The 14121-nt window shown below is 34.1% G+C and overlaps 1 protein-coding gene across 1 annotated transcript; it reads left to right on the top strand.

The window, feature by feature from the left end:
- Positions 1-5773: 5773 nt before the first annotated feature.
- LOC122279699 (gibberellin 2-beta-dioxygenase) lies at positions 5774-7409 on the top strand. Its single transcript, XM_043090478.1, has 3 exons — positions 5774-6281; positions 6380-6728; positions 7019-7409. The coding sequence occupies exons 1-3, from the start codon at positions 5878-5880 to the stop codon at positions 7268-7270; spliced, it is 1005 nt and encodes a 334-aa protein (XP_042946412.1). The 5' UTR covers positions 5774-5877; the 3' UTR covers positions 7271-7409.
- Positions 7410-14121: the final 6712 nt, after the last annotated feature.

Here is a 14121-nt window from a genome sequence, read left to right as displayed (position 1 = left end):
TTCTTCCTCAGTTTGAGATAAATTAACGAGAAGAAGAACTATATATATATATTTTTTATATGGATGAATCAGATTACGTGTCGTACGTTGCCTTAACTTTCATGTCCATCGTATCCTTAAACATGTTCTGTGATCCAAAACATTGAAATCACCAAGTATGTAATTTAATCGAGTTTCATGTTCATAGAAACTTCTTATATGTTTTATGAAAGACTGAAAGTAGTGAGTTGTTGCAAATGGCAGTGCATGGCAGCTGCTAAGACTTTGAAAACCACCAAAGCTAGCTACTGCATTATCAATATGGGGGAAGTTGGTGACCGATGCTGGAAGCTCGTTTGTTAGAGATCAATAACATGCATAGATCAAACAGGGAAATGTTCTTTAATAAAGATACAAGTGATGCATGCACGTTGTTATCATGCATAAGATTACAAAATTATTTTTTCTATAAAATAAATCCAATGTATTATATAGATCTATTCACGTTAAATTGTAAACTTTACTTGTATAAAATCTCTTCCTAAAAACTTCATTTTTAGTAAAATTACGCATGCTCGATATTACTAATTAACTCAATCTTTGTAGATTTTTGAACTTCCGTACCAAAATTATAAGTTTGTTGAAGTATATTAAATTACAGTATATTTTATAAAATAGATTTAACATATCACTTCTAGTCAACTTAAATACTTGTAAACTTTATTTTTAGTAAATTTCTCTTTTAATAAAATCACACACACACATATATATATATATATATTTATATATATATGCTCGGTGTTACTAATAAACTCAATCTTTGTAGATCTTCAAAATTCCGTACAAAAAATATAAGCTTGTAATTAAACTAAATAAGACTAAATCGTGGATTCAGGCGGGAAAAAAATAACCAAGCCAATGGACGGGCATTTCATGATACCCAAGCAAGTTCAAATATGTCTCTCTTATCATAGAAAAACAGCAGACGTATGAATGGAATACCATATGTTAATGATACTGATCTAGAAGATCAGACATGATCCACGGACAGCTCTACTACTTCACATCTCCCAAAATACTTTCGGGGCCGCAGTCAAAGATGTCTCTATTATTTAGGACCGAGCCAGTACTCAATCTTACACAGGGTTTATGTGAACCGCTCATCATACAGTACTACTTCACTGCGATCTGATCACTTTCTCTACTTTATTTAGTTACACATCATTTCCGTGTTTAATTTCTGCAGGAAGATAGCTAGCCAGGCCAGATAAGATATGTACGTGGTACTCCCACTTTAAAGGAACATTTTCTTTCTTTCTTTTTTAATTTTATTTTATCTTATTGAAATATTAATAAACAAATTTAAGGTAAATATAAATCTTGATGTCCTATTAATTTATCACCATAGAATTGTTACAGGCATAAAAAAAATTTTACAAAATTTATAAATTTACAAAATGACATAACTTCATATGATATATTAGATGATTTATTTTATAATAAAAATAATTTTACAATTTAACTTCTCGTATCAAGTCACGTCAGTTTATGGAGTTACTTTTGTTAGAATTTTTTGTAGCTAAACTATTTCTCCGAAGAAAAATATAAATTGATATGATACCATATGATGCAGAAAATTTCCTGTGGAAAAAACCCGTTACAGTATGATTTTTCACATATTTGAAAGCTTACATACCATGCAGTAATTCAATTTTTAACTGCATATTTATGCAAGAAAATAAAGCGATGAAATTTCCTAATAATTCAGACCTGTTTGAATTGCCGTTCTGGTCCATAGTTAGTAGGCAGGACAATAATGGAGGATAAAAGAATGAGAAAGGGATAGATTTAAAAGATTGAAAGATACAAGAGATTATAAGGAGATAGATAAAGGAGTTTTCCTTCAGTAACCATTACACCGATAATGACTGATCATAGATGCATACAAATTGTCTGCACATAGAATCTCACCTCTCTACCCCTTATTTATTGTATGCATATAATTTACATACATATATATATATAGAGAGAGAGAGAGAGAGAGAGAGAGAGAGAGAGAGAGAGAGAGAGAGAGAGAGAGATAATCCGCAGGTCAGAAATAACTCACCCATATATGCTAATTGTTATCAGAATTATTAGTACCATTACAACCAGTCTTGTAAACTACAACCCTTTTCTTGGATTTATCCTCGATTTTCAACAAATAATTATAGGAATTTGAATACGGAATTAATGATTGGTACTTCACAGACGAAATAACTGAAGAAAGCACGTACGTTGAACGGGAAATTTTTTTACTGTTCATGTGAACAATAAATTCTCGAGTGTTCCAATGATCAACGATGTTGTCGAGAATTCTAGATCATAATTTTTTATTAGTTTCCCTGACCATATGGCATGGAACTTGCCTCCACAAAATGTTCCAGTTTGCCAGGAGCGCTAAACATGATCATATAGATATATATAAGGGTTTAAAGAAAGTTGTCATTAGGTAATTTATCTGTGGCTGTAGATATTAACCAAAGGTGAAGTCATGTAGCTTCTTCAATATATATTTCTAATCTAATGTCTTCTCTTCAGATCTGCCCCAGTTGACAATAATTAATGTACTCGATCGAGTTTCTTCTGATCACTGCAACAGTACTTGATATTATTATATGGCCCTCTCATGATCATGATGAGCTTGTCGGTTGACAATTGAACCCAATTTTTTCCATTATTTTGTATCTCTAATAGGGTAAAAATTAAAAGGAAGGTCCAACTCTAAGTTGTCCAAGAAACAGGATTGATGGCATATTCATTAGACAAAACGATAATTTGTTCGACCTAAATTAATGAAGTACGTGGATTTTATATAAAGAAGATTTGGTTCATCATATTTCATTTGATAAAGGTAGAAGAACCCAATTGATCGACATTGATAAAATAAATAAATAAAAATAAAAAAATAATAAAAAAAAATTAGAGAAATCATAACCAAGTTAAGATGATATATATGGTACGTTCAACCTATTCTTCTTTTGCCAAAGATTATTTTCAAAGAAGCTGGATCCATTACACCCGTTTAAATTTTCATTCAAATTAAAGTTCTTATATGTTTCCTAGCCCTTAATTACGACCCATAAATTAAAATGAATCTGTTCATTTTCTTTTATAGGAACATATACAACACTCGTCACCATAAAAGGAATAGTAGGAATGGCACCATTAAATATGTCATTTTCAAATTTCACAATAATGACAATGCATGTCCTACTTAAACAGATTTACCTATATATGCAAAAAACATGATTTCATCGACATGAAAGTCTAACTACATTGCATTACACGCCTTGAATTTCACTCCATCCAAGCTTCTTGATCGAATTAGCTCAAGTCGTATGGTGAGTTGCGAATTAAAGTACTTATCTTGAAAATGCTTGGATTTCATCATTGATCTCATAATATAATTAGCCAACACTCAAACATTACGACAGAACATATAAGCAATTGATCAAGACCCTTTTTCTAAGGAATTGTTAGACTTCCAAGGTTTTCAACTATAAATGTTTGCTTGAAGATAACGGCCACCTCCTTTAATTATTACATTGGATCGAGTGGGGTAGAGCATGGAATCAGAATGACTCCAAGTCTCCATAGATGGACATGTTAATTAATTAATTAATTAGTATCTCACTTTGCTAGGTTAAGGTCATTGAAGTCTTCGCACGCTTCAACGGTTTTTTCTTTTCATCACTTGCCAAATTGATACCATCTTCAAGAGGGAATGGATCATTCTCAGACGAAATACGATATCCTTTATTTGTATGTGCTTCCATGTCTTGAATGATGCACAGTGTACACCACAACCAAAACTAAGTCACCTTATAGCTGGCCGCTAATTATAGTCAAATAATCCATCTTGATTTCCACCATAATAGAACTCAATGTGTCTTGAGAGGAGCATAGAACTCAATGTGTCTTGAGAGGAGCATAGTGGAGCGATGACATTGACAAGGGAAACCAAGATGATGTGGTTCATGACTATTATTTTTAGAAAAATTCTACTAATTATCAGCATCCTATACTATACAGTACCAAACATGATTTTTATTTTTCCCTTTGTCAAATATGTTGTATAAGGATAATGAGTAGAAGAATTCATTTAGTTTAGCAAGAATAAAATAAAATAAAAAGAAAAAAAAATCAAGCGTGACTTGTGATATAGGAATAATGAATAAAATAACTCAATTTTTTAATGTTCTAATAATGAAAACATGTAATATTTTTTTATCTTCTGATTAGTAAGTGGACAAAGGGGTTAAATATGGGCGGAATTATTCAACCCCACACACTTGTACTTAGCTACTTTTCATAAGGATCTACCCATCCGCTCGGGAGAATGATCAGATTCCCACTATATATACTCAATACTCGTCAAGTACTGTTTGGCCGTACAAGACTAACGCAACATCCCAAACTTTCTATTGTATGGTGGGAAAAATAAAAAAGAAAACGAAATTTACATAAAAAGTATATAAATAGTACTCTTTTCATTCTAATCTTTATTAATTTCTGCAATCACACATGGTGAAATGGCAAAATTTAAATCATGGGTGTCATTTAAGTGAATGATAGAAGAAGTTACTTGAAATGTGACACATCATCACGTGTATATAGCAGGATTTCACCTTTTTCATAAGAAGTTTCATAAGGACTTGTTTGGAAGATGGGATGGTTTCATCTCATTACATCCATTCTTATCTCATTTCATTCTTAAATATTATTTAAATACAAACACTTTTTAATTTTAAATCTTTAACTTTTTTTATCTAATCATTACTTAATTAATCTTTAAAATTTTTCTAAATTTCTAAACAAAACACAAAAAATAATTCAATGTTGAATGCAGTATGGATGGTATTAAATGTCTTCCATTTCTCTCTCTATTGGGATTAACATTACCTAGATTTTTTGAAGATTTTCCAACCATATTTTATTATATTTAAAAAAATGATAAAATCAAAACCATATAATTCGAAACCTATAACTAGGATTTTAGAAACTTATCCTAAAATAGACCAACAATTCTAAATAAGGTTCATCCATACATCTGAATTTCTTAACAAGATGGTATATAATATGCTTGACAAGGAATTCTACAATTTTAGCAACTATCTTACTATCGTCCCATTTTGTAAATGTGACGCTTTCTATAGTTTTTGAGTTATTTTTTATTTTATTTTTTTATATAAAAAAATATAAAAACAAATGAATAATTACATTTTATAATAGTAAGATAATAGTGCAGCATGTAGAATTTCTTTTTAAAATTTAAAATACTATGCTAAGTAAGAGCACAAGATTAATGAAAAATTAAAATATGAGATTAAAGAAAAGGTGGAAGTAGAACTTCTAATAATGCTAGGGGTAAGGTATTCATCCCATAAAATTAGAAGTATTATTACGTATAAGCGAATTTACATACCAATCTGTATACTAATACTGATATCTTCATATTCAAAATTCAAATTGACAATACTTTTAATAAAATTTACTTTTTGACCAATCACATTAAATTAATACACGTATTGATGTATAAAATCACTTACAAATAAATTTTTTTTAAAATTATTCTTTAAAGTTAGTAAATCCGTACGATATCTTTTCCATTTTTTTAAAAAAAGTATTTTTATGATTGCACAAACTTTTGTGTTAGTTTTCTGTTTGTAGAAAGGGAAGAAAAAACTGAAAGCAATTTTGACCCTCGATTGCATATAAAGTGCCGAGCAGGCGCACACAGCCAGATGGCTCCCCTCTATAGTTAGTAACGCCTTTGCACTCTCCAGCTTTCCTCTCATGCAACAATATCTCTCTCTCCTTCCTCTGTAAAATTCAAGTTCAGTGACAGAGACAACCATGGTGGTTCTTTCTCAGGCAGCATTAAAGGACTACTCTCTTATCAAAACATGCAAGCCCTCCGGTAGCATGTTCACCGGAATTCCAGTGGTGGACCTCTCAGACCCTGAGGCCAAGACCCTCGTAGTGAAGGCCTGTGAATTTGGGATCTTCAAGGTGGTCAATCATGGAGTTCCAATGGAGTTCATAAACAAGTTGGAAGCTGAAGCACTCAGGTTCTTCAACTTGCCGCAGTGTGAGAAAGATAGGTCTGGCCCTCCCAAGCCATTTGGCTATGGCAACAAGAGAATTGGCCCCAACGGTGACGTGGGTTGGATTGAATATATTCTCCTCCACACCAATAATCTCGATGCCATCTCCCAGAAATCACTCTTCACTTTCCTGGAAAACCCAGAAATGTTCTGGTAAAACTATCCAAACAGAGACCTCTGTTTCTCCCTTTGGTACTACTCTCTTTCTTAAACGAATATTTGACAGTTTCTTTTACTTTTTCCTGATGTAGGTCTGCTGTGGATCATTATGTTTCGGCAGTAAAGAAGATGGCTTGTGAAATGTTGGAATTGATTGCTGATGGGCTGGAGATTGAGCCCAGGAATACGTTGAGCAGGCTTTTGAAAAATGAGAAAAGTGACTCTTGTTTCAGGCTAAACCACTATCCGCCATGCCTAGACCTCCAAACATTCAGCGGAAGAAACTTGATTGGGTTTGGAGAGCACACAGACCCTCAGATCATTTCTGTCCTAAGATCAAACAACACCTCAGGCCTGCAAATCTGTCTGAGAGATGGAACTTGGGCTTCAGTCCCACCTGATCAGAACTCCTTTTTCATCAATGTTGGCGATTCCTTTCAGGTGAATATTTAACCAAATTTTCTTGCTTTTTTTAAATGTGCAAATTAAAACAAAGAAATCACACACCACCAAAACCCAACTTTATAATTATTACTGCTGTAATTAAGTGACTTCTTTTGCCATCATTCTGGATTTTTCTGGGCTTTCATCAAAGCCAGTCTGTCTCTGCCTCTGTTTCTGTCTCTATCTCTTGTCTCTCATCAACTAAATTGTTGATATACTTTATGTTCCTTCAACTTTTTCTTTTTCTTTCTTAGAAATATACTAACTATGATATGGGATTGATGCAGGTAATGACTAATGGGAGGTTCAAGAGTGTGAAGCATAGGGTTTTGGCTCCCCATACAAAATCAAGGCTTTCAATGATCTTCTTTGGAGGGCCACCTTTGAATGAAAAGATAGCACCTTTAGCCTCACTCATGGCAGAAGGTGAGGAAAGCTTGTACAAAGAGTTCTCATGGTGCGAATACAAAAGGTCTGCCTACAAGTCAAGGTTGGGTGATTATAGACTAGCTCTCTTCGAGAAATCTGCCAGCCAATGATGCGGTCCATTTCCCTCGTTTCTGCAACAGATTATGTTTTTTTGTTTTTCAAAGCTAAAAATAGGCTTCAAAAGTTATTCAACTTGCCAAAGATGGTAAAAGAATACAATGTTCTTTAATGTTAATTTTTTCTTCAGTATCTTCACTCTGAGTGATCGAATTAAACCATCATTTTATACAATTAAATGTTGTAAGATTAATATATTCTATCTGTCTCTATAAAATAAAATCATCTAATTCCATCAAATAATTAAAGAAAATATATATAATTTAGTTCTAAACCTTCCTTCTACCATTAATGCAAGGTCTTCAACTCTAAAGGATAGTGTTGATATTTTATTAATTACCAGTTGTGGTTATCCTTATCCAAACGAGCCGGAGCCGGAGCCGGCAAATTACTTCAGCAGTTACTAGGAAGTTTGTGTGTCTTTTATGTCAGCGACTCACAACGACCATAAGTTTCTTTTCTTTGAAATCCATCATCGATTGGACATAAAAGAAATTGGGTTTTGCTAGACGCAGTCGGTAAATACAGTCGGCATGTAATCAGTTATATAGAATAAATAAATAAAAATATTATAAAAATATTTTTTTTTCATGATTGTACAGAATGAATAAAAAAATGTTATAAAAATAATTTTTTTTTCATATAGGTCTTATATTAATTCATTTTTTTCAAAGCGACTGCATGTTGACTGTATTTACCGACTGTAAAAATCATTTCTCAAAGAAATTAAATATATATACGTCGAGTCTGGAATATTTGTTTTTCATAATTTACACTAGCTAGCACAGTCAAAAGAACATAAGAAAGAGAGGAAAGGAGTAAGCTCTGTGAAAGAAAAATGTTCAAATTCATGTATACATTTCAGTAAAGGAAACTCATAAATTTTATATAGTTTAATATGATATCTCATATTATAAAATTATTTTTTATATAAAATAAATATAATATATCATGTAAATTTACTTTAATTTATGAATTTATTTTTATAACTTTGCAATAATTATATCAATAATGTCTCAATAGAAAGTCTAAACCACTTAGCCTATACTTACTTACCCTATATTTCAAAAAAACTAATTAATGATACAATTAGAGTTTTTTTAGAAGTTGGAACATTATAAAGAACAAAAACTTCTCATTCTCAACCAATGTGGGATCTCATATATCATCTACTTTTATCCTTATCATATAAAATATCACAATCTTGCCATTTTAAATTCTTGATATTCTCATCGGGCCAATCTATCATAAGTGACACGGCTCAATTAGTCTCACATTTCTAATTGGGATAAGCTTTGATACCATTTGTAACGCTCTAATAGAAAGCTCAAATCATTTTACCTATACTTTAAAATGACTAGTCAATGATACAATTGGATTAACCTCATTGGAATATCATAAAAAGTAAAAAATTTTCCTTTTCAAACAATGTAACCGAAATCTCATACACCACCTACTATTATCTTTATTCTACATAATATTACAGTATCACTTATCCTAAAATTCTGCTGTATAATTGCACAAACAATTAATTAGGCACATTATATACAAACATATGTGTTTATATTTCTGCAGGTAATTTTATTTTGTCAGATGATGCCAAAAAGGAGGAAAGAGTTTTATCCTGCACTTACGGCCCCACATCTACGAGATTGGACTCGTAACGTATCAGATTGTATGAGAGGAAGTAATCTCCAGAACCATCGTTTTCAGGAGTGTGAAAATAAAGATCACCACACAAAAAAAAAAAACATATGTTATGTGCTTCTAAATACTATCAAACTTTCATCGATCGGATGCATGCTTTATACCAACACGTACGTTTTCCTTTTCTTTTATATTTTTCTTGCCTGAGTTCCGAAAGGATTTTGAGTAGATGCACCAATTTGGACCTCGTGGCCGCTCTTTGAATCAGTCCCCACTTCCCCCACAAAAATGAAAGGGATGCAGAGAGAAGATTCTGATGATAGGGATAGAGCGCAATCACTCTCATCAACTAGTTTCTATTTGACTCTTGAGTAAAATATCAAAGCCCATGACTCAGAAGTATATTTATTCAATGCTACCGACACAAATATCTTACAAATTAACGTTATTTAATATAATTTATAATATAAAAATAGTTATACTATATAACGTAAAAGCATTAATAGTAACCTAATTAAAGTTATATTTCGCTATCAAACTCAATAATTTTATTTTAATTTTAGTTATTTCTTTTTTACTAGTCAAATATAAGCAGTCCAAACTGCTAATCAAATAATATTTAGGCCATAAAATAATATTCTCACTTCTATCTCCATCGCACGTCATACGGTTGAGTTTAAGTGTCAAAAAGTATCGAGGTATGTTGTGAATAATAATGAAAAAATAAGTAAAAAATAATAATAGAATATTAAATAATAGTAAAAAGCAATGAATAATAGTAAAAAGTAGATGAAAAATAAAAATAAAATAATAAATAGTAGTTGAGTATGTTGATAAGTGTTGAGGTATTTTCAACACCCAAACACATACAAAACATCGACCACTGTTATTGCAGCCTCCCAAAGTTTTTTTGGTTCTTTTTTTCGGTAAACTTTTGCTACTTGATGTTCATTGCCACAACAAATTCCTCCTATTGCATGATTTTTTTTTTAACATTTCAATAAATTAATGAACATTTTTTAATTTTTCTAAATTGTAAAATTAGACCAAGCAGGTTTTGTAGTTCTTTTTTTCATCTACTGTCTTCCACTTTTCAGGTTGGCTCTGTATTGAAATTTTTTTAGTTGAAATTTTAGAGTTTAGATGGTCATATATTTGGAAATGGACTAGATAATCAATATTTTAATAAAATAGTGATTGATTTAGAGAGTTTGTTATTTGGTATCGTTGAAAAGTGACTGATTAAATTATTAAAGTGAATTTTCTAGTTAAATTTTTACCAAACAACTCTTAATGCTCTAATATATATATCAAGCTAGTTTAGTTTATAATTTTATTTTTATAAAATATTTTTGTGTCAAAAGTATTTATGTTAATTAATAAAAGTTTCAAACTGAACTCAATCCCCACAGTTTTCTGACGCAGCATTTCATCATCATTTTAGAAAAAGAGTACTAGTGCTGCATGCCTTTTGGCGAAAACAAACAGAGGAAGGACTGGTGATTAAGCAGGCGCTATCCTCCATTCTATCTTAATCATGCAGGAAACACAGTGGATTTGAGTTTTGACAGCCACAAAGTCATATTGTGACAGCGTAAAGTAGTACTAAAAAAAGCCACAAATGATATAACTCCATTGAAGAATATTATAGGCATGGCATAACTCATAAAGCAATACATACAATAACTCCATTGAAGAATATATTCACATATAGCATCCCGTCGCACTTACATTTCGAGCAACATTTCTGGCCTCTTTTATCTTAATAATAAAAAAGTTTGAAAAATGGGGAAGTTTTTTGGTAAAAATACGTGCATCGATCACTATCGGATTTATTATCCGGAACTATGTACATAGCCATATGACCTTTACATTTGTCAAATGATTCATGAGTACTTGAACCTAATTGACGTATCTTAAGGGGCGCTCATTTCTTGGGCTAAAGAACACGTACCTTAGTTTATAGCATAACCGCACAAGGCCGAAGGTCAGTGGTGGAATCAGAAATTCTTAGGGGATGTTGATCTATGCAATGACGATGATGCTTACAGACATGCCTATGTATACTTGTATATTTTACACTTTGTTATTTATAATTATAAAAAAAAAAAAAAAACATTATAGACATAATTTAACTTCGTATTCATTCAATTTAAAAGAAATATTTTTAGGATTGTATATTTTTGAACTCATATTTTCACTTTTTAAAATTTTCAGTGGTATATTTTTGGTATTTTTTATATATTGGTTGCAAAAATTAATCTTTTGATCAATAGAATCTTGTTTAATGATCAAGAATTATGAACTTTAAGAAAATATAGAAACTATTTTTTTTTCATACGTTTAAGAAGACTCAAGAATTTTAGATGGGACTATAAGAAAATTTTCATATTTTTAAAAGATTGTAAGAAATTTTTTAATTTTTTAGGTCAATATTATTTTTTTATCAAATTTTGTTTGAATTAAAATAATAATGATGATTTTTTTTTTTAGGCCCTCTAGCCTAGCCTTAACGTGGTTCCGCCACTACCAAAGGTGTTTGATATAGCTTGATCATATGAGTAACATTTATATGATAAATTGTATTTACTATAAGAGGATTTTCACCTCTTATTGGCCCGTTTAGTAAGCTCATGAGGGATCTCTGGGGGAGTCAGTCAAAGAGCCTAATCAGGCCCAATGGACCCCTTTTTTAATAGGAGTCAATGAGCCTCTACAGAGTACTCAGTCCATGAGCAAAGCCCGCCCATGAAGCAATCCACATGTGGGAAAAGCAGATAGTAAGGACAAATGAGACTCGTCACCTTGATACCCCTCGATGACACCCAGCCCTCGAGAACCAACGTTGGCAGGTGGGCGAGACATATGGAGAACCCTCGATCTCCTGACAGCAGGCATGGAGGAGCTTAACAAGGAACGTCTGCAAGGTAAAGTGAGTGAGGGAGCCACGTGGCATTAATGGCGCCACTCCCCAAATTCTATGTCGTATTAATGACGCCACCTTAAGAGTCACGTCGCATTAAAAGATTCTGACTAAGTGAACAGTTGAAGTGACATAAACCCCCTCAGGCCAAGTATGGGCTGTCCCCACTCAAAAACTTGGTATAAAAGTAGATCCCAAAGTACAAAAAACTCTCTCTGATTCCTCTAAACTCTTGCACAAACTACTAAAGATATATATTGACTAAAGCATTGGAGACTTCCCGGCCACCATCAAGGCCCCCCACTCTTTGTGTTTTCTTAAGTGTACAAGTGGAAGGCTTAAGATTCGAGTTGCTGGAACCTGGCCAAAAAGTGTACAAAACAACGTTAACAGTGGCTCTGTCTTTGTGATCTTTATAGACTTCACGTGTCCTTCGTATACCTACGACAACTGATTCTAAGACAACTCGGAGACAAGAAGAAGCAACATCGACAAGCATAGAAGCAAGGCTCGTGCCGATGGAGTAACTAGTAGGAAAGCTAACTACCAAAGTAGAGACCCTCTGAAAAGAGAATGAGACACTCAAAGAAGCCACCAACGGATCAGAGAATGAAGCAAGACCAAGCAACAATGAGCATGTAGAGTCCAAAAATGCAAGAGGGGGAGGTGACGTGGAAGAAGAAAGAAAAAACATACAGGACAAGCTGCGTAACCTCAAAGAAAAATATGAAAAGATGGCGAAAAAGACGGGCACGTCATCAGTAGACCAACTGCTCAGCAATACGAGCTTACCCTACAGTGAGGAGGTGATGGATGTGTCCATACTACCGAAATTCCAAGTTCCCCTCATGGACATGTACGATGGGACCAAAGACCCCCTCGAACATCTGGAAGCCTTCAGGGCCTACATGACGCTACATGGCTTCCAGGAGAAGTGGCTTATAGAACTTTCCTGCTAACCTTGAAAGAATCATTGAGAGTATGGTTTGGGTCCTTGGCACCAAGGTCTATAGACAGCTCTGGGGAGCTGGCTCGCCTGTTTCTCACATAGTTTATGGCGAGCAGAAGAAGAAGATGCCCTTGAAGCGTATCTCCTCACCATCAAGCAGGTGGAAGATGAAAGCTTGAAAGCATACCTATCCAGGTTCAATAAAGAGCTCATGACTACATAAAACTAAGACAAGAAGATAACCTTGGTTGCGCTTTTAGGAGGAATATGGCCCCAGTCCCAATTCATGTTAGAATTGGAAAGGAGAACTCCCACTACGCTATGAGAGTTTATGGATCAAGCCGACAACTTTATTAATGCCGAAAACACATTTCAGGCTTTGATCGAGTCAAGGAGGAAAGAACTTGAACAAGCAAAGAGGAAAATGAAGGCGCCAACCAAAGGGAAGGCTCGCAAGAAGCTTGAGAAAGAACCACGTGACAACAAAAGGGAAGAAGCCCCTACGAGAGGCCTGGGGTTTCGATCTAACTAGACGACACTCACCATCCAAAAAAACAACCGGCAACCTCCCAAGAGGATGACCACAGGAGCACTAGTCACCGCTATTTCACCTACTATCAGTCCAACACCCATAATACAAAAGATTGCATTTTCTTGAAAGTTAAAAGAGCGCATGCCAGGCAACCAAGGTTTTGGTATCCTCTGACCCGAAGGTCAGAGCAGGAGTGGAGAAGGAGATCAAGGGAAAGAAGTGCGAAGAGGGCCGATAGACCAAGGAGAGAAAGGAGCCTAAAGTAAAGGGTAGCTGCGTAGGGACCCTCACATAATCACCCCTTCGCACCAAATCTGGAAGGATCGTTGGAAAAAATCAGGACCATCGCTGGAGGATTCGCCGGTGGGGGAAAGAACTTATCCAGTCGGAAGGTGTACACCAGGCAAGCAAGATATCAAGAAGTGTATTCAACAGAATACCACCCTACCAAATACAGGATAAGCAAACCGGCCCCTATCATCTCCTTTGGAGAAGATGGCAAGGAGGGGGTCCTTTATCCACACGATGACCCCCTAGTGGTGACTATGCTGGTCGCCAACTTCACCACTAGGAGGGTCTTTGTCGACAACGGTAGCTCTGCAGACATCTTCTTCTGGGAAGCCTTTACCTGGATAGGAATATATCACCCAAATCCAACCAGCTCCCATGCCACTAAAAGGTTTCTCTAGGGACTTGGTCCAATCGATTGTAACCATTACGCTGTCTGTCTTAGCGAGCAACGCCCATTGGATGGCTTCCATCGTGGTTGACTTCTTGGTGGTAAAGGCTCCTT

This window comes from Carya illinoinensis, chromosome 10, assembly GCF_018687715.1.
Source record: "Carya illinoinensis cultivar Pawnee chromosome 10, C.illinoinensisPawnee_v1, whole genome shotgun sequence".
Lineage (NCBI taxonomy): Eukaryota > Viridiplantae > Streptophyta > Magnoliopsida > Fagales > Juglandaceae > Carya > Carya illinoinensis.
The sequence above is the reverse complement of the archived record's forward strand: the minus strand, read 5'-3'. Positions and strand labels throughout refer to the sequence as shown.